General features: G+C 57.0%; 5 protein-coding genes across 5 annotated transcripts; all 5 read left to right on the plus strand.

Moving 5' to 3' along the window:
- Positions 1–1,423: 1,423 nt before the first annotated feature.
- Positions 1,424–3,141, plus strand: LTHEOB_6353 (MFS transporter; the record flags this gene model as incomplete). Its single annotated transcript, XM_035515600.1, has 3 exons — positions 1,424–1,675; positions 1,746–1,857; positions 1,916–3,141. The coding sequence occupies 3 exons, from the start codon at positions 1,424–1,426 to the stop codon at positions 3,139–3,141; spliced, it is 1,590 nt and encodes a 529-aa protein (XP_035372936.1).
- Positions 3,142–12,689: 9,548 nt separating this feature from the next.
- Positions 12,690–13,205, plus strand: LTHEOB_6354 (DNA repair protein Rad50; the record flags this gene model as incomplete). Its single annotated transcript, XM_035515601.1, has 1 exon — positions 12,690–13,205. One exon carries the CDS (start codon positions 12,690–12,692, stop codon positions 13,203–13,205), a length of 516 nt encoding a protein of 171 aa, XP_035372937.1.
- Positions 13,206–14,126: 921 nt separating this feature from the next.
- LTHEOB_6355 (Alpha beta-hydrolase) lies at positions 14,127–15,203 on the plus strand (the record flags this gene model as incomplete). Its single annotated transcript, XM_035515602.1, has 1 exon — positions 14,127–15,203. One exon carries the CDS (start codon positions 14,127–14,129, stop codon positions 15,201–15,203), a length of 1,077 nt encoding a protein of 358 aa, XP_035372938.1.
- Positions 15,204–15,547: 344 nt separating this feature from the next.
- On the plus strand, positions 15,548–18,070 carry LTHEOB_6356 (uncharacterized protein; the record flags this gene model as incomplete). The annotated part of the gene is made up of 1 exon (XM_035515603.1): positions 15,548–18,070. The coding sequence occupies one exon, from the start codon at positions 15,548–15,550 to the stop codon at positions 18,068–18,070; it is 2,523 nt and encodes an 840-aa protein (XP_035372939.1).
- Positions 18,071–18,839: 769 nt separating this feature from the next.
- LTHEOB_6357 (uncharacterized protein) lies at positions 18,840–19,255 on the plus strand (the record flags this gene model as incomplete). Its single annotated transcript, XM_035515604.1, has 2 exons — positions 18,840–18,846; positions 18,933–19,255. 2 exons carry the CDS (start codon positions 18,840–18,842, stop codon positions 19,253–19,255), a joined length of 330 nt encoding a protein of 109 aa, XP_035372940.1.
- Positions 19,256–20,754: the final 1,499 nt, after the last annotated feature.

Raw genomic sequence — 20,754 nt, forward strand, 5'->3', positions numbered from 1 at the left:
CGCGTTCGCCTCGGCGATTAGAGCAACCAGCTCGGACCTCCCGAGTTTTGAAGTTGCTCTGAAACTACAACTGGCGGGTTTCTGGAAGCTCTCTGGACGCAGATTTCGTACCGTGGATGGGCATCGTGAGGCCAAGGAAAAAATGTCAGTGTTTTGACGTCTGCCACGACGCTAGACCGACCGTCCATCTTTCCCGCGCTTTCTCTTCTTACTCGTAGGTGAAACAAGTTCCCCTTCGAACCGCTCGGCCTTCAAGTCTCGGTCTCCGACCCTTTCCAACGCGTCTGCAAATTTTTAGTCCAACGTCGAACGTCTGAAGCACTGCTTGGCTGTCGGTTAAGCGGCCCAGACTTCATTTTGGTCGATGTCTGCGCGGCCGTTTTCTCGTCGACCCGTCCTGCTGGTTTTCCAGACGGCCCTTCCCTCGCACCACTTCTATCTGCTGGGATCGTGGTGCTGATCATCCATCGGCTAAAGCGCAAAGTCAGAGCCGCCTCAGCCCTACGAGCCGCTGTGTATGTACATGCGCACGTACGTTCTTTGCTCACGGTGCAACGAAGAAGTTTGATCTCATGGGGCCCTGGCCGTGACTCCTGCTCAACCGTTCGGAGTCCATCATATGCCTTCCGCACTGCCCTTCTGAGAAGCATATAAGTTGCACTTCGATATACAGAGTCTACAACACCACTCCCGGAATCGTCTCCGAGGAAATGGCACAACTCCGAGCCCGACCACGACAATAGCCGAGCCGATATCGCCCGAGCCAAGGCATTCCAAGCACATCCCCGGGCCGATCTCCCTAAAGCCACTTTCCTCGCGGGACGGAGAGTACCTTTTTCTCCCTTTGCCTGCGGAGCACACGTGGGCTGAGAGTGGATCTGATAAGATTTTCGGTGCGTCAACAAAACGTGCGCAAGCGGACGCACATCTCCGTCGCTAGTTGTAAAAATATGCATTTAGCTGCAAATGGGTATCTCCGCCGTTGCCAAGCTATGCCCGTCGTCAGAGTTTGACTCGTGCATACGGTGTAAAAGCATGCAGGAAAAGCGCCAGGATGGCGGGAGAGATGCCTTTAAAGTCGGATTGATGGTATCTTCTCCACTTCAGCGGCTTCTGGGGGCCTGGAGACTTCGTGTGGAGATGCAGCGTCTGATGAATCCTGGTCATGACCCGCTCCTGGTCCGGCCAACGATGAGTGGGTTATTAGTGGTTGTCACCGTAGCTTCGGGTGTAAACCGAGCTGAACCGACTCCACGCGAGGGAATGGGTGGGGACGGTGTTGATGGGACGTCCCGTCGGTGGGTAAAAGGCTTTAAAAGCCAATCCCCCACTCATCTAATCTGATCACTATACCTTTTCCCTTTCCTATTCCAATCCCCCTCCTGTTCCTCGCGCCGCCCAGCAGGTGGAAGAAGAAGACGCCATGAACGCCAGCAGTTCTCCGACAGAGCGCAATGCCGCCGTGGAGGAGAAGACCGGGGACGTGGTCGGCGTGGCTGCGGTGAACGATGGCAGCAGCGGAGGCGATGCGGCGTCGGTGCGGACGGCGGGTGGCCGAAGCACGCATGTCCCGCTGCGCATGAAGATCATCTCGGTCCTGCTCGTGACGGCGATTGGGTTCGGCTCGCATTGGAGCAGCGGCGTGACGGGCGCGATGAAGAGTACGCTGAAGAAGGTACGGGGCGATGCTGCTCTCGGATTTTGCGTGAGAAGAGCGGGCTGTGGGCTGACTGATGGAATTGCAGAAACTGCACATCAACAATGCGCAGTACGCGGTGCTGGAGGCTAGCGAGGACTTCATGGTGACGGCGTTGATCCTGGTGAGCGGGTTGGTGACGGATCGGATTGGTGGTGCTGGTCAGTTTTGCGCTCAACTCCACGGAGATGCTTGACGGGGTTTACTGACCCAAAACAGGTGCCATGCTCTGGGGCAATGCCATTTACAGCGTCGGAGCCATTCTCATCGCAGCAGCCACGACGGTCCGCAACTACAAGTTCATGATCTTCGGCGTCGTGGTGCAGTCGTTCGGCGACATCGCCACGCAGGTCGCGCAGTACAAAGTCTTCAGCTCCTGGTTCGCGCCGTCCAACGGCTTCGCGTCGACGCTCGGCTTCGAGCTGGGAATCGGAAAGATCGGGTCCTTCGTGGGCAAGGCGACGGCCAACGTCATCGCGAAGAAGACGGGCGACTTCAGCTGGGTGTACTGGACGGCCGTCTTCATGAACCTGTTCACCAACGCCGCCACGCTGGTCTTCTGGTTCTTCACGCGCTGGTGCGAGCGGCGCTTCGCGGGCAAGGCGGACCCGGCGACGGGCGAGGCGCTGACGGAGAAGAACAAGAAGTTCGAGGTCGGCAAGATGCTGCGCCTGCCGTGGCCCTTCTGGGGCATCATCTTCTTCTCGCTCTTCCAGACCAGCACCGCCGTCGTGTACTCCTCCAACGCCACCGAGCTCGCTGAGCAGCGCTTCAACATCGACGCCGTCACTGCTGGTTGGTACAGCGCCATGAGCCAATACCTCGGCTTCTTCCTCGTCCCGTTCATCGGCATCTTCGTCGACCTGCTCGGCAACCGCCTGACGCTGATGCTCATCTGCGGCCTGGGGATGCTGCTGTCCATGTGTCTTGCGGCCTGGGGCCCGTCGATCGGTGGCACCGCCGCGTCGTTTGGTATCTACGCTGTCGCCTTCCTTTTCGGTCCAACCGTCATCATCGACGGCATCCGCACCTCCATGTGGTACCAGGAGGTCTTCGGCGCCGGCTACGCCGTCAAGATCGCCGTCAACAACAGCATGAACATCATCGTGCGTATCGTTGCTGGTGTCATCCAGGACCGCGACAACGACAGCTACGACAACGTCGTCATCATCTACGTCGTTCTCGCTGCCGGATCTGTGGTTGTGGCGGCGTCGCTGTTCACCTACGGCTTCTTCAACGTCGATCTGGGCAGACTGCAGTGGACTAAGAAGCAGCGCTTGGCCAATGGCGAAGTCATCAACCGCCGCCGCGACGAGTTTGACAGCGGTGAGGAGGGCGCGAGGAACAGGAGGATTAGTATGGGTTTCTTTGTCTTTTTGATGTTCTTGATTGTGGGCGCTTGGGTGGCGTATTTCTGGGGCGTTGCTACTGGTAATAACTATTAGATGGGGGTTCTGGGGGGCGAATTGATCGGGAAGGAAAAAAAAAGAAGAGTAATGGAGGGCGAGAAAATAAATAAGAGTCTGCTGAGGAATCCGACATAACAGCTCAGCTTTGCCAGCGAACCTCTGTAACAAAAGCATTGATTACTTGAAATGCACAACTAGTCTTAATATGGTTGGGATGATAGTTCGTTTGGAATGAACAGACTGACATGAAGTTCATCTCAACACCACCGGACCATGCTCGGAGAAGACGCGGAATTTCACGCCTTTTGTCCGTAAGTCGTGAATTTTCTGAACTGTAAACGCATACTGGATTTGCGACGTTCGACGTTGGACATGCAGCGGAACTGATCTCCTTCCCCACAAATTCAACTTTTTTTCTGATCTACCCCCGCACCGTCTCCCGCTCTTTGTTTATCGCTTGACATTACCATTTTCGGAGCTATGCCATGGGAGCAGAGGCCTCAGGGAAAAAGAAAACAACAACAAGGTATACTTGACCACTTATGATTCGCATCGGCAAGACTCTCGATGTAACTGCGGTCAGCCTCAGGAATTTAGCCGACGTATGCAGCCCCGAGTCAACAAATGCGCCGACAGCCGCCTTACACCTCCATTTTCCTGGCCTGCCCGACAATTGCCGACCATCGCATCGCCCAACGCCCGTCTACCGCCGGCAAAAGCACTTGCGACGTTCGACCTTGGGATGCATTGGAACTTCCGCCAAGTAGCTTATCTAGCCACTCCTTTTCAATGCACACTCGTTTACCCCGGTCGTTTTTTCTTCTTGCTCATCACATGAGGTTATGTATACCGGCTTCCGCTCTCATCACACCACGCAACACACCGAGGCAATCCCGAAATCTCCGTTGGTCGGCCGACAAAGCACCAGAAGATGCGCGACGGTCGCCCGAACAATTGCGACGTTCGAAGTTGCGCTCGCATTGTTTTTCCGGCGGCGGGATGGCTGTGGGGGTGGAAGGGTCACGAGTGTTGTTGCTAATTCGGGGGTTGATGGATTTCGTCCCTTGTTTCTTCGTAACACGACGCCAATTTTTTATGCATGTTGGACTCGTGCCATCGTCTGTTGGATCATGACTCACCCGCTGGATGGCTGACCTTTGTTGAGGCGACAGCGCTTTTGGTTCGCCCTGCGCGCTAATGAGCTTGGCCACTTCTGAGGAATGACTTCAGTAGGCGAAAAGGGGTAGTGATTCATTTTCTTCTTTTTTTCCTCACGAGAAAATGCATGTATATCTTGATCACTGCAACTATGACGCAGCCCGCTAGCGCAGCTTTTATCGCATGGCATATTTAGAGTTGGTGGGTGATTAACGGGAGAAGGCTAGGTGGTCTTGTACGGAGCACCCTCTCACCAAACATGGCTAGAGCTGGCAAGTGCTTGCGCTTATTGCAACATTCTTTGTGAGTACTAAAGCTTCCGTTCACTAGAGGCAAGGTACAACTCCTTGGTGCGGAATGAGACAAGTAAGAGTGTCGCAGTGTTGCAAGTAGTCTCCTCAGAATCGCTGGCACCATACTGAGCTTGCATACAGAAACGCGCGTACTTGTGCTGGTTCATAAACGCACCTGAGGAAAAGAAAGAAAAAGGTGAAGGGGCAGAAAACGCAATTAGGCTATAGTCCAGCAGGACCAAGGGGCCTACATGCATTCCTCTAGCGAGCGTAACCATTGCGATTGCAGCTGACTAGGGAATCGGGGGATTCGGGTCGGGTGATTAATCAAACCCCCCCGAATATCGCAACACGACTACAAATCCTCCTGGCGAAGAAGGGGCAGTAGAACCGGAAATCCGGCAGCCAACGGAGGCGCAGTCATCCAGCTTAGACGCCCCCTGTCGCGCATTCTCATCAACAACCACGAGTTGCACGCTTCGCAAACAGCACACCCCTCATGCGGTCGGAGGGCTCAGGAGTGCTGACAGTGCCAGGAGAGGTTTGGGGGAGAAGATGCTTGTTAAGCGCGTTAAGCGCAGATACTGAACGAATTTGGCCGACGTTCGAGGATAGAGCGGTGCTGCAGGGGACCCAGCGAGGCGTGCCGTTTGGCGAGCAACTTCGAACGTCGCAACTTGTGAACGAAAAATTGGGTTGCAGCAAAATGCGGCGCCCTGAAGGGGCAACCGACGTTTATGCGGGGCCCCTCCGACCTTTCGCCGGCCATGCCGCTTCTTCCTTTTCATGACACGGCCATTAGACATGACGGTTGGAGACGAAGCTTGGACGGCTGGAATATGGCGTGTTCGGCGAGGACCCTGACTCACGGCCGGGGTCTACAGGGCTGATTGCGGGATGCTGAGAATTGCATAAGTCACGAGCATAGCCGCTCTGATTCAGTCCCGTAGCCATATCGCGGCGAGCCGTCAGCAACACGCCAACGCATCTCGGCTCATGACCCGAGCAGTCGTGCGACCTGATGCACGAGAACACGAACGAGGCCAGCAGCAGCTCACGTTCGGACGTCGCGACATGATTCGAATCTGCCATTCTCGCTGACACACAGTCGGTCGGCGACTCGTCGGGAAAGCAGCGTGCGGATCCCTGGCGTATTCGCCTCCGACATGTACGATATGTATCAGCTAGGCAGCCAGTCACCGTTAAACAGATGTGGCGAGTCGCCTGCAGCCACAGGCACACAGCACAGCCATGCGCTGCCGGCTGGTTCCAAACCATGTATGCGAGCAGCGGTTCTCCCTGTGTTCGCCACGAGCCCGCACACGATCATCACGGAAAGTGACGTCATCCCGCGATGCCAGTTGCGCTCGTTGCGTACCTCTCCTGCCAAAGCGCGAAGTCCCTGCAGCGGCAATCAAACAGTTATTTGCTCCCTTTCATCACTCTCGCGCGGCCACGGGGCAGCGGCGTCAAAGGTCGAACGTCGCGCATGAATCGGCCTGGTGGGAACATGGCAGCTGCTGAGTCGCCGTGCTGGAGACCCATGACGTCGCGCGGCCTCTGCTCTTGCAAAATAGGCCAGGCTCTCGTTTCCCTGATCCCCACGCCGGCAAGGATCAATTACGTTGGATGGGACCACGAACAGGACCCTACCCACTTTCCAACCCACCTACCCTCCCCCCTCATTGTTTGCTCGCCTGTGCCGTCCCGCTTTGCTCGCAACTTCAGACGTCGCAAATGAATCGATCAAGATCGTGGCGATTCCTCGATTTGCCCCCCAGCGCGTTACACAGATCGTCACAGGCCGAATGCATGCATGCTCGTCGGCCTGGTACGCTTGCGGTCAAGCTGCATTCTTTTTCCCCACACAACGCCCCGCCAAGGCCCAGCTCTACGACAGCCCGTGTCAGAAAAGTAAAGAGTGTCAAAAACACCGATTCGCCTCGTCGTCCGTCCTTTGCCACGCGACAATCCGCCTCCATAGGGCTGTAGGGCTTAGGGCGGGATGGTGATCAGCGTGGAGATAGGCTCTCGTGACGTCAAAAGGGCATGGTTCCACAGCTTCTCGCCCCTTTTACGAGGGCGTTTGCCCCCGCTCATCGCATTTTTCCCTCGCAGGTCCAGAAGTCCATCCATGTCCCAACAGGCATTTTGCGCACCCGCCGCAAAAAAGCCTACCCCTTGCCGAAAGCGTGCGGGAAAGCTGCACAGCAACCCTGAAGCGGTAAGATAACCGCAACTTCCGACACAGAGCACGACTCGCGCTAGCTGCGGCATCCTAGGTAAATGAGAACCGCTTATCTGACGTGCAAACAGAAAACACACGCACATGCTGATCTGCTTTTTTGATCAACCGACGCCCCAAATCTAGAACTGGGGGATTGCGGGACCTCGCCACTTTCGGAAGCAAGACCGCAACTTCGAACGAGGGAATGAGTCGTCCTGATGTCTTCTTCTACGCCCTTGCGTTGCGCACTCCCTTATTCCCTGGCCAGTGCAGCCCGTTATTAGAGGCTGCTTGTTATTTCCGGGCGGGGTGGTCGTGTGGAGACAATGGCGGTGCGAAGCGCCACCGGTCCCTGCCTTGCCACACTCACCCTTCACGTCCTTTCATCAATTTACTGGAGATGATAGGCCTTTCTTCGCCTCACATCTCTCCTACGAGATGGCATTGGTTGGCCGCTTCATTCCTTCCTCCTCATCCACTCTCATTGGGACAGTCAGCCTGCCTCGCCACTTCCTACCCACATTTACTCTCCTCCTTCCTCCCCCTTCATTCCTCGCCTTCCCTGCATCGCCACCGTATCTCCCTCAAACCCTCATCCCAGTCCGTGGTGGAGACGGGCGGTGCTCGGGACTCTCCTGAGCGCGTGAGCGCCTCTTCTGCTGTGATGTCCCCTGCATGAAAGCCCCCTCGTCTCCGCAGCTATTTCCCCAAATACGTCCTCTCATTCGTGGACAGTCCCATGGTGCGGCAGTAGGCCCGCCGGCAAACAGTGGAGTACAGCTAAGCTGAAGCGGGGCGGCAAGTCCGGCGAAGAAGCAAGCAAGCACCCCACCGCCACATTGTTGTACCGCGTGCTGACACTTGCTCCTCCTCCCCACATGCAGGCATTGGGACGCATGATATGCATGCACTGCTCCATCTTTCGCTCTCTTCCGAACCGGCGTATGTCCGTGGGCCGCCCGCGTATTGCATTTGTGGGAATTCGGTTAGAAAAAAACGTCGCTAAAGGGGGGGAGGCTCGCTGTGAGATCGCTGATCTCCCAACCGATCGTCAGATGTGGCGGCGCAGGCAGGCTCTCATCACTTACTGGTCTGGTGAAGACGGCCGCCTCCCCGACGCGTGGCTGAAGCAAGCACTAGTACTTCGCTCTGGCCAGAGCAGGGCCGACGCGGACACGAGGCAAAACCGAGGATCTTCTCAATGCGGTAAGGGTTGCGCGAATGCGGCGGTAGGATGCCGGCTCGCGGAAAAAGAGTGAGAGCGTCCGCGCTGTCTGTCTGTCGACGACCGCCGGGCGTCATCAGGCAAGGAACGTCGCAGCGGATGGTCAGTGACGCGCTGCAGCAGTGGCAGTGATCTTCGTCCCGTGATCACCGGTTGTTGATGAGCGGCCGTCCTGGCGTCTTTCGCGTCTTTCCCGAGGCTGTTTCTGCGCATGGTTGAGCCGCGGGTTGCGGCCGCAGGCTGACGGGGGACGTGCTCGCGGCTCATCAACACCATGCTGATGAAGACGCGCGGCGCGGTTAGGGCGGGACGCGAGCCGAGCCGCGTCAAGGCGGACTTGAACTAAGATTTCGGAGGCGCTGGAGAGCGAGCTACGGTAAGGCGTGCGCCGAGGATGAGCACTTCGCAAGACCTTGCCGTCGTAATGGCGGCTTCGCTGAGAGGACGCGGTGCTCAGTCGCAACACCAGAAACAGAGCATCGCGATGCTCGTCGATCCTGCGGCGCTACCAGAGGCTGGGCGCAGGCCAGACAAACGCGGCAGACGGGCGCAGCGAGCGCCTCTTTGTCTCTAGCTGCCCGCGTTGTCAGTCGGCTCTGCTCCGTTGCTGTCACTTCCTCTTCTCTTTTTTTTTCTTCTTCTTCCTCAAGGACCTGCTCAAGGCAGATCGCTCAACGAAAAAGAAAGACCATTCGCGTCAGCCTCAGGCAGTGCAATAGAGGCGACACTGTGGTCTATGACGATGAGCGGAGCTCAGAGCGCCACGAGACCAGGTGCCAAAAACTAGTTTAATCAAAAGAGCAAATCCCGCGTAGGGACGTTCTAGAGATTAAACTAAAAAGAACAGCTACTTCACTTGATCTAAGCCAAAAGGCAAAGAGAGCTGAAGAAGAAAAAAGAGGAGTTGGGGCCGCTGGTCGAGGGCTATTTGTAGGCGCGCCAAGCCCCCGGCGTTGGTTGTTGGCAGCTGCTGCCCGTGGTTGTGCGGGTGATGGGTGGGGCTGTCGCGTGGGTGCTTGTTTGGGTAGGCGTGTGGTGTTTGTGATGGCCGGCCGAACGCGTGCGTGCGGCTGGCCGCGCCTCTCCTTCTGCTTTGTTCGTGGCCCGCCCGCGCTTCTGGAAGGCGCGGCTGCTACCCGCTTCCATGGCTGACCGCTTGTCCGGTCTTCTGCTTGAGGCTCTGGCGGAGACTTGCAGCGGCGCATGACATGCGGCCTTCCGCGTGAGCGTCCGCGCTGTCACTGAAGCGGATCTGTCTGGCGGCGGAAGAGGAAGCAACACCAGGCTGTCCTGCATCGTGATCGGCAGCAGGCTCAACGGTTCGCGTGACGGCACCGTCATTGCGGCCGATCGGGTCACTTCGTCGGTCGGTGTTCGCCCAGCGCGCGATATTCGCCACTGCGGGGAATGAGTGGAGACTCGCCACCAACACTGATACATCTTTGACGCAAGAACGTGCGCATCGGCACTCGCGTCAGCCTGGCGAAGTTGAGCCATGCTAACGTACCTGATCAGCGTGTTTCTTGCCACTACACGCGTCCCTTTTGCTGCTCGGTGCCCGCCGCCGTCGCCGTCCTCCATGCTGTCTTCCGCCCAGACTGTTCTTCGTTGTAACAACCGGTCGCGCTCCGCCCTACTCGCTCTACGAACCCATTGACAGACACCCATCTCGCCGTACATGCTACTCATCAGCAAGGGAAGGTCCTCCCTCATGCTGCAGTCGTTGCAGTCGTAGCCGTCGTCGCCGCCGCCGCCGCCGCCGCCCCAACAACACCCACACGCACCGCACACTGCGCCCGAACGCTGGACCTTTGCCGAGAAACTTTTCAAGTTGAAACAACGCTCCTGTTGCTACCACTCCTGACGATTGCGGCCCTTGCGACATCTGACATACTACTGCTGCACACTGTCGTTGCTGCGCCTCTGTCTCGGAAACTTCCTCCCCAATATCTTTTCCGTCTTTGTCCGCGATTCCTGGAAAGCGCTGGCGGCCTTGTACCTTTTAGTGCTAGAGTCTGCTTGGATTACAAGCGCGACGTGCCGTTTGTGGGCTGACATCCTGTGTGTGCATTCCCGGAGGTGGGTCGAACTTACTGACTCCATGGATTCCTTTGTCCTTGTCAGCCAGTACCAGTTGAACAAACCATCGCCTACTTTGTTCTCTGAACCCTCTCTGTTTTCTCCGACTCCTTGTGGACCCGCGCGGCTCCAGGTAGGTGTGACCAGCGAAAGCGTTGTCTCCTCTTATGACCTGCGCACCGACGAATCACCACTGGCTTTCCGAGAGGCTCGAATGCGAATACGATGGTGCCCGCGGTAAGGCTATTGAGCTATAACGATTCGTGTGCAGCTGACAAATGGACAAGAACTTGGCGTTGAAACAAAGTTTAGTTAGCTGATAGGCGATATTCGAGAATCGGACTTCTTGAGTCAGGAGTGCACGCCGGACGACTCTGCGTACGCACTCCCCTCTCTCGCGGCCACAAGCCCCACACACACTAAGGCAGCACTTGCTTCAACAAGAAATGGTGGGGTGCGATGATGGAAGGTCGCAGTCTCCGAGTGGTCTCGATGATTTGGAGGTGAGAGGAAGTCGTGGCCTGGTGGGCCGTGCGCACAACGTCCATTGAGAGAACTTGCACGCGTAAATTGTCTCGATGCGGATGAGCATAGCTTGTGAGGATGCCTGGGGGCGGGTTGAGAGGCTCAAGGCCGTTGCCCCGGCCTGTGATGATAGTATCTCTATGGTGATTTATTGGTTATGTCTACTTGGAGCGACAATCTTGCAGCTTTGGGCAGCCGTCCTTCCTTGTCAGGCTTGTAGATGGGGTTGGCAGAAAGACCTGAAGTGACTGCTCACTGGTGTGGGAGTCCGGCGGCCGTCAAGCAACCGCAGTGACAGCTGTTTGTCTTTGTCATGATGCTCAAGTTGGGTTGTGTATGCCATGCCTTGCAATCCTCGTCCGTCTCATGATTAGAGAGAATAAGTCAGAAGTGTACCTTAGACCCTTCCCCTCTAGTCCGTTGTAGAGCTGCTTTGAAAATTGTAGTTCTCTGTGATCGCCGTAGCTGCATGACGGTCAGTAAAGAAGTACGCCGCGTTCACCAACACGCGTACAGCATATGCTTGGTTCTGTTTTGAGGAAGAATTTCAGGCAAGCCATTGCGGTCCAGGCCCAATCTTATTACAAAGGAATTTGGGAATCCCGACGTCTATGAATCGATGTTGAGGGCTTATGAGGCAAGGCAAGTCAGTCCGAGCGTTCAGGTCCACAAGGGGAATATAATCCCGATCCCGACATCGGGTCCATCGGCCAGTCATCTCGCCGATGAAGCCGAATGTCTCCCCGCAATTCGAACCAGCGATACTGTTTGTGCTGCTGTCATGTTCTGCGTGATCCCAGGCTTTGCGTAGCTTTCTTTCCGGAGTTTTGGGTAGAGTAGGGTTCTCATCTTACGATTAAAGTCTGGGTGAACCTCAATCTGCGAGTCGGAATCTATCTTGCTGACCTTTCCATGTTGTTATTGACCCGCCGTTTTTCTTATGTTTCCGCAGCAAAATCTGTCTTCTTACTTTCCACGTGGTGGTCAACGGCATGTTGTAGATTTCCGTAATGGCGGCAGCCTCACAAGTCCCCCGGGCCTTGAACAGAAATATCCACTAAGGTTCTTCTCGCTGTTAAATCTGGATTTTCCCAGTGGCCAAAGAGGCTGAGTTGCAAGTCCTCGGTAATTTCATGACATATAAGCGTATCGTAAGTTTAGAAATGTAGTAGTCACTTTATTGCAGGCGGACTATTTTTGGAGCGATTGCATAAGTAAAAAGGTCTTTTCCTGTTTTTGTTGGTTTTCGCTAATTGCTCTGTATTATGTCGATTATAAATTGGACACCAACTACATTAATCCTCTGGTCCTTGCATATTATCACCTTTATACCCTTATTATCTCCGTTGACGCTTGAAGAGACTTGAAGCGTTCGTATGGACGCTAATGTCTAAAAATAATAATGACATCTCCATCCGGATGATTGCTCCAGCTCCCTACGGATGTATCCTTCTTGCCTTTGCGGTATAGACAATGACGTGGAAAGCCAGATGTTATACTGCTAAAGCCTTGCTGTTTTGCTTAGAGTTAAGCATATATATTTACTTGGTCGCTTTAGAAATCAAGCTTCAGAACGGATGTGTAGTATACATATTCGACATCGCAGTTCAGCAGGTAGGTCAGACTTGCGCTTGGTGTTTGCAAATACGGTCAATCTAAAAGAAATTCTTGCAGAATGGTCTACCATGTTATTGCCATGTGGTTTGGCGGGAAATGTGGTGTTAAGCAGCTGGGTCCATTGGGTGATTGGCGGGTACGCTGGAGAACAGCCAGAGGGGATAACCCAACTCCATCAAATTTTACAATCACCGAACAAGGCAGCTGAAGTGTTAAGCCATTCACATCTCGTCCAAAAGAGGCTTAGCTTAGAATGGTCCTATATATTCTCCACCAGCAGTTCAACGCCATTCGCACCTCCAGCACCCGACAACAACGGCTTTCGGACACGCTGTAAGCCAGCGCCATCCCAAGCCCCCGAGCGACCACTGACCCCAAAACCCAAGCAGATCCTCTCAAAAAAAACCTCTCTCCAAAGCTCCACCACACCACACGACCACCACCACCAACCACAACCACCATGCCCTCCTCCCCCTCCTTCCCTAGCTCCTTCGCCGCCGCCGCCGCAGCCGCCGATAGACACCTAGCCATGGTCGACTGGGCCGCCGCTACCAGAGACTTCGCCATCGCCGACTGGGCCGACTCCATCCCCGCCATCCGCCCGCCTCCCGACCCCTGGGCCCGCGACAAGCTCTCGTCGGCGCTGCACTACCTGCGCGTCGCCCAGCGGCACATCAACGCCGCCAGCCGCCTCAACGTCCGCGACGACCACCGCCGCGCTTGCACCTACGACAGCGCTGCCGCCCGCCTCTGTCTGGAAGAGATGGCGCGCTGCATCGGCGCGGCGCAGAAGCGTCTGGACGCTGTCGGCCAGCACAACGAGTACATCGAGCGCAACCTGTGCCGCGTGCTGAGTGATGCTGAGGCTAGCGTGGAGTCGACGTTTGGGGATCTCCGCGTTGCGGAGGAGAACTGCGAGGATGATGAGTACAGGCTGGAGAGGGTTTTGTGGAGGATGGGGAGGGAGTACATTTGAGAGGGGCATTTCTTTGGCGCACATAGGGTTTTTGTCATGAAAATGCGTTCCCGACATGGTTTATTGACTGACTACGCCTGAATGATCGCTAGTTGCGTTCATTCCAGTACCTCTTTTGTCCTCGAGAGTGCCTGTACTGAAGGCGTGGTGTAGTGGGTTAGCGATTCCACTTGTGACATTTTGGGGAGTTTACATGGGTAGAGAAATTCGATTGCAAAAGTATAGTATGGGCATAATCCACAGCATTGCAGGAGCAGGGTAGCTCCGGGCTCGGAGTTGAACAAGTCAGTCCCGTCCGGTGCCGGTGAAGAGTCAGGCCATGAATTCCTTGCTGCCGTCCAAAATGTACGCAATAGACGAGGATCATAAATGATTCGACGGGGGAGGCAACACCACCACCGAGCTAAAATGGAACGATTTCTCGGAACGCGATTACCGTTTTTGTGCAATGGGACGTGAAGACGGGAAGGTCATTTGTGATCTGACGCACAGGACGGAATTGGGACAAGGGAATAGATAGCAAACAATGCGCGTCGGCTGGGGACGGGAAGGATGGATGACAGGGAAAATGACTCAGTCACACGCGGGCCGCCGACGCGGCGGGGGCGAAGCCAAAAAATGGCTTTAAATCGAATGTCCTGCCTGGATGCCCCGAGTTTGATATACGACACTCCTTTTACATGCATTTCTTAAGCAACAATGCCTCTTGTTACCTTTCCTTCGACTGATGCATACTTCAAAGGGTTCCGGATCTTCGACGTCACTTACAAAGTTGTGGACAGCCATCCTATACAAACGTCGGTGCTTGTTCCGAAGAGCGCATGCAAGGGTCCCCGGCCGATTATCGTCCGGTTCCACGGCGGCGGTTTGGTGGGTACCCCTTCTTAGCATCTTATTTCGACCTCTGTCCCGGAACATTGGATGACATCGCGTCAAAAGTCGGAGCACAGCATTTGGTCAAATAAGCCCCCTCTCACACCTCCTATTCAGGTCGCTGGCACGCGTCTCCACGCTCCCTGGTTCCCATCGTACCTTCTGACCTACGCCACCGCCCATTCTGCCATCATCATCTCCCCCGACTACCGCCTATTGCCGGAGGCCAGTGGGAAAGACATCCTTTCGGACATCTCCTCTCTTTGGTCATGGCTTTTGACGTCTCTGCACGCGTACGTCGTGCTACGAGACCCACTCAACACGTCCTGCGGCGTCGATCTCGGGAAGATCTTGGTCACCGGCGAAAGCGCGGGGGGCTGGCTGGCCATCCAATCCGCGCTCATGCACCCCAGCCGCATTAAGACCATCCTAAGCATATTCCCCATGGCCGACCTCGGCGACGACCACTTCACGCGCGGCGGCCGCCGCTCCGACGGCGAGGGACGCAGCACTTACTCCAAAAGCGCTGATCAACGCAGCAGCCAGAAGTCCCTTCCGGTGAGGGAGTGCGCACCAGCAGTGGGGGAACCCGGCGGGTCCCGTGCCTCCAAGGCCGGCATCATGGGACTCGGCTTCCTCCTCGACCCCTGCATCATCGACGAGCACGTCGCGGCCGCCCGCGACAGCAGGAACAGCAACTCGCGCCGTGCCGCCGTCCTCAGCAGCGTCACACCGCCAGCACGGATGGAGCTGTCGCTCGCCCTGTTCCAGCACGGGCGGCTGGGCGAGCTGCTGGGCGACGAGCGAGAACTCTATCCTCTGGAGGTGCTCGAGGACCTGCGGCGACGCGGGGCCGGCGGCGCACGCCTGCCACCGCTTTGCATCATCCACGGCACCGATGACACAGTGGTGCCGGTGCAGGGGAGCAAACGTCTCGCCCGCTCGTGGGAGAAGACGTGGCAGCAGCAGCTGGCCGGTGGCGAGACCCGCGACAGGAAATGCGACGATGCTGTCAAGCTCGTTCTGAGGCCCGGTGAGCATGGTTTCGAGGCCAAGGCGAGCGCAGAGAAAGATGGCTGGCTCAGGGACGCGCTGGGCTGGGTGGCGGACAGGTGGTTGAATTAGGTTGGGCGGACCGTGTATGTAGCTTGCTGGATATGTTTTGTGACGGCCACGGTGGCGGTGCAGCTGTAGCCCAATCCGGGGTGGTGATCTGCCGCGGGGATGGTGGTTGGTCTGCCGGCGCATGCGGGGTGAGGTCATGCAGCGACCCCTCCACACGCTCCACGTATGCTGTGTCACGCTCAGCTGGAGGCCTCGAAAAGCTGAAAAAGGGCGGCGGGGCAGCAAGCCAGTGGCGTCGCACGACAGCCCCCAACTCTTCGTTTTTCTTGGTGTTTTTGCTTTTTCTTTTTTGCAGTAGTTAGCTCGTGTTTCTGACTTCTTCTTCTGCCTTCGTACTTCGTTGCATGGCATTCTTTTCCGTTTCCCGTTACGACACACCCGTCCTGACGGTTGCATTCCGATTAATGGACCTCCTGTACTCCGTGCGCTCGGCCGCAACGACCATGATAACGCACCACAGCCGCGCCGCCACGGCCTCGGCACGGCGCCGCCTGCGCCCGGCTTCCCCGCAGGCAACACTGACCCGTATCTCGACGGCAGCGGTGCGCATCGCGCTGCTCTTCACGCTGCCCTTCACGCTGCTCGCCCTGCTCTTCATCCGGCTCTCCAACGCCCTCCCGCGGTTCCAGCCCCGCCGCGTCCTCCGCCTCCGCCGCCGTAACACCCCCCGTCCAACCGTCCTCCTCACCTCCAACCGCGCCAGCAACCCCCTCGCCCTCTCCCTCGCCCGCACCCTCCACGGCACCGGCACCAGGGTCGCCGTAGCGCACAGCTCCTCTTCTTCCCCTCCTGCCCTCCCCCCCTCTCGTTTCGCGTCCCTCCTTTCCTCCATCCTGCCCCCGCCAACCAGCTTCTCCGCCGCCGTCGCGTCGTCGCTCCGCCTCCGCATCCCCGCGCGCCGGCAACGGCAGGAGGATGAAAGTGCTGATGACCACGATGACTCCGCGTCGCTCTACGAGCACGAGGTCCTCGGCGCCATCCTCCGCGTCCGGCCGAGCGTGTGGGTGCCGTGCGAGCTGCTCGTCGACGAAGATGCCGACGGCATCGACGGCGGCGATGATGCTGTTGTAGTGAGTGAGGCTGTGGGGTTGCTGCGCGAGACGCTAAGGAGGGAGGCGGAGCGGGAGAGGCCGCGCGTTAGGTGCGGAGTGCTGGCGCCGGAGGGGCCGGTGGCTGGTGTGGTTGCGGGGGACCAGGACGACGGAGTGTTTAGGCGGTTGGTGGAGGGGTTGGACTGCGGTGTCGAGGTCGTGGGCGGGAGGGACGTCGTGGTGCGGAGGAGGGGTGAGGTGCATGGGATTCTGCACGCGGGCAGGAGGGAGAGGAGGCGGTGGGAGTTGGTCGAGCCCGAGGGGGGAGAGGTGGTGCAGCTGCCCGTGGACGACGATTACGGCTGTCTGGACGAGACGTACGAGCGGCTCGCGCGTCTGGACATCTCGGACGCGCGGCCGTGGGTGATGCGCGAGGTGATCGAGGGCGAGGCGTACAGGATCCACGCCATCGTGCTGAACGGCGCCGTCAGGGCCTTTGCCGTCTCGACGCTGGACGACCCGCACGAGCTCATGCAGGCCGCTGCCGGCCGCCTCTTCCTCGCTCCCTCGTCGCCCCTGCACGCCGCCATCCAGGCCTTCGTCAACGCCTTCGTCGCCGCCCTGCCCGGCCGCCCCTCCCTGCCCCTCGCCATCGACCTGACCGTCCGCACTGAGCCCACGGCAACGGGGACAGCAACCCGCATCCACCCCACCCGCTGCTCGTGGAACCTCCTCCCCCTCACCACAACCCCTCCCTTCTCCACCGCCGCAGCAGAGCTCGTCGCTTCCGTCTCCCCGCCGCCGCCGCTGCGCTCGCCGCAACCCCGGCAGCAGCCCGTCGACACCGACGACGAGCCCGTTTCCCCCGCTGCTGCTCCTCCTCTTCCACCTCGACCTCCTTCTCCTCCCACCACTGACCCCGCCGCCGCCCCCCAGCTCACCAAACATCAATCCATCCCCCCTCCTGCCGCCGCCGCAGACCTGCAAACCCCACCCAACAGCCCCGTCCTCAACCCGCTGGTGACCCGCTTCGTCGCCTCAACCCTACCGCCCACGCCCCCCAGCAGCCCGGACTCGCGCCGCTCCCGCTCCGTCGACGCCGCTGCTGACAACGCTTCGTCATCGTCATCACCGCCTCGCTCTTCTCTGCGCCGCTCCAAGCGAGACGTCGCTCAGGCGGCTGCCCAGACCCCGGCAGCGGCAGTGCGGTCGCGCTGCTACGCGTGCTCATCGCACCGGCGACGCGCTAGTAGCGATGAGAGTGGGAGCGAGAGCAGCGTCGTCCGCGGTAGCGATAGCGACGTCGGCAGTCGCAAGGCTGCTGGCGGCGGCGGCGGCGGCCGGGCGAAGGTCAGGTTCGAGGAGCTGCCGCCGCCTGTGGCTTCTGCGCTGCCCGTGGCATCTGCTCCGCCGGCATCGTCGTCGTCTTCGTCGTCGGAGGCGGCAGCGGAGCCGGAGCCGCAGCAGCAGCAGCAAGTACGTGCAGACGAGGCTGCTGCTGCTGCTGGCAAGCAGCGCTCCTCCTCCCCCGAACAACCCGTCAAGCGCGGAAGCAGCAGCGACGCGGACGTCTCGTCCACCGCCGATGTCGTCCCCGGCGTAGCGGGCACGTACTCGCTGCCGCGGACGCTGTGGGCGTACGTCCTGCTGCCGCTGCTGGATCAGCTGCTTTTTTCGCTACGGCCCCGCCGCGGGATCGTGGCGGTCGCGCAGGGCGCGGCGGTGCTGGTCGAGCGCGTGCTTTTGCCCGGCGCGTGGGTGGAGGAGGGGTGGCGGTGGTGGGATGCCGGGCCGTGGTTGTGGGAGTGGGGGGTGAGGAGGTTGGTGGGGGCGTGAGGACTGAGATACCGGTTCAGTGAGGTTTGGGAAGCCAGTTTGGGGGTTTCTTTTCTTTTGCTCTTTTTCGACTTCTTCTTCTTGAGTCATTTCCTTTCCCGTACTGTGGGTTTCATTTGGTGTGCATTGGCTGATCGTTACTCTGGGTTTTCAGGACAGGACAAGGGACGAGTAATGGCTTTTTTTTGACGACGTATGACGGCTTTTCTAAGGGTTGGAGTTCACGTGCTTGGACTTGGGAATCACGAGGGAACGGTATGGACATAGGATTGTGTGGAGTACTGGCTTGGACCCTTTTCTTTTGTAGTATCTCGCTTACTTTTCGAATGGAATAGTCATTCGTTATACCTGCACACTAGTGATGCTGATTTGCGTGAATTGAAATCAGCTTTCTGTTTCCAACACCTGGACCTGGAGAACAGAGAGCAGTAGAGCGGTCTTCGCTGCCTCAAGAGCACGCTGCTGCCATACTGGTGCACAGAATCCTCCATCTTGTATCTTTCATATTAAGAACGCTTAATATCTGTCGAAGCAATCTTATGGAGAAGGCATATATTGTCTCTAAGACGCCTTCTGGTGCTGTATTAAGCTGGCGCTTGGTGAATCAGGTAGACAACACTGCAGTCAGGCGAGCATCTTGAGGCTTGAACTTGGACGAAAGTAGTATTAGTCCCTTTCAAGAAACTCAGTACACCATTTAAGGAAGTCTCTCGTGACTGAGCATTACAATCAGCTGCTTCTCCACGTGCTGATCCGCCTGGTCAAAGAGATGACTTGTGAGGACGGCACAGGCCATCCAATCGTATCTAAGCACGAATCGAAGCTCCACCACGACATCAGTCTCATTGTGCACGGAGTGAAGGTTGCAGCCAGCGCAACGCGAACGTTCCGGAGCAGAAGCAGACGCAGCAGCAGCAGCAGCAGGGCGGTCCAAGCACCGAAGTTGACGAGGCGGTGGCAGCCGTCAAGTCGACCAAGGGCAAGGGCAACAAGGGCAAGGCGCACAAGCTCACCAGCGCCGAGAGGAAGAGGCAGAAGGAGGCCAAGGGGCAAGTGGAGTCGCAGGTGGAGGCTGAAGTGGAAGATGAGGACGAGGAAGAGAAGACCGAGGGAGAGATCTCTTGGTCTTCATCTCCGACTCCAAGTCCGAAGCGTTGCGTTGTTTCTTTTCGGTCTGTGTTCTGAGACTGGAACCTGTATAAGAAATTGTCCTCGTCCGGCATCTCCCGTGGGCGGTTAACGATTTGATGAGCGCTGGTTTGTTTCTGAGCATAAGTTTTTGTTATCTCCATCACCGAGCCTATTCGTGTAGAGTAACTCCAATAATTCCTTCTAAGAACAAGCGCTCGTGCGATTCCCACGTGCTGGAGTCGCGGAAGTGGTGGCCGTCGCGGTATTCTTCTCCCAGCCACTGGACGCGGCTGCCCCCAAGAAATAAATGGTTCTGAAGTCGGTGGTAGGCTTGTGGAGGCCTGACAATGAAAAAAAAAAAAACCACCAGTGCCCCATTAGCGAAGTCCTTGGGCTTCCAGGTTGGCTCGTACGACTCGCCAGTCGCTGGGTCATCCTCCCAGTCGATCAGGTAGTACTCGTCAGTCTCGCAACAATCGCAGCTGCTAGATGTCAGGTGGCGCACGTAGACAATGAATTATAAGGGTGATGAATTGGGGACCTTTTGCTCTTGCGCTTCTTCTTAGATGCTGTCGCCTTGACGAGTCGAGACGTCGATGCGCATCTAAGTGTTCCGTGAATCACTAGGCACCCTTTAGAAGTTGTAATCAAACGTTAATATATGTACTGCGAAAGTAGGCGTCCTAATTACAGATGGTCAGCGTAACGGGGCATGCTACGGCACTATACCTTACCACCAGAACCTTAAAAGCACAAAAGTCCGAGGGTTTGTGATCTGTGGACTACCCAATTGGGAGGTGAATGCTTTACAGAATCCATGGGTTCGATTCTAATCGGGCCTTAGTGATGAAGTGAGGCTGCGATCCTTCGGGTGCTTTTTTGCTCGCTGATATGTCTAGTTTATGTTTCTGTGCAGCCCTAGGCTATTTCTCTTACCATGCATGGCCATTTGGCCTCGAAGCCTTTAGCTAACGGTGAAGTATTTTTCCCCCCTCCTGATGTCCTGTCTCTCTACTCGCATGCTCGATCTCCTTGCCAGCTGGCTGGAGTTACGCTCACCGTAAATTCTCCTCCGTGCAAAATCCACCTGTCTGATGATTCAAGCCGAGCTTACATCAGGCAATAGCAGAGCGATTGTAGGCGCGCTTAGCACAGCACACGGATGATGCGGTGAAATTATCACTACGAGCATCTGTAGCGTTTGGCCCAATGTGTCTCGACACTACGCAGTGCGATCTCTAAACTCCGTCAACTAGTCTGAGCCGCACCGACACTACTAATTCTCAACGCGCAGTAAAGCCTCGCTGCTCGACGCCACTAAACGCCCTCACAGCAACAGCTCGCCATTGTAAATAGCACAAGTTTTTTTTTTTTTTTTTTTTTTTAAATCTGAGCATGGTTTAACGACGAGAATGTATGAGCATTGTGCTACAAACTGCACGAAAAGTTCTTTATATATTTATTGCCATGCGTACTCATGGAAAGCTCGTTATCACCACTACCGTGGCAAACAGGGCCAACCAAACTGATATACGCATCTTCTGCGCACTACT

The sequence above is a fragment of the Lasiodiplodia theobromae genome (genome assembly GCF_012971845.1).
Source record: "Lasiodiplodia theobromae strain AM2As chromosome Unknown scaffold_18, whole genome shotgun sequence".
Lineage (NCBI taxonomy): Eukaryota > Fungi > Ascomycota > Dothideomycetes > Botryosphaeriales > Botryosphaeriaceae > Lasiodiplodia > Lasiodiplodia theobromae.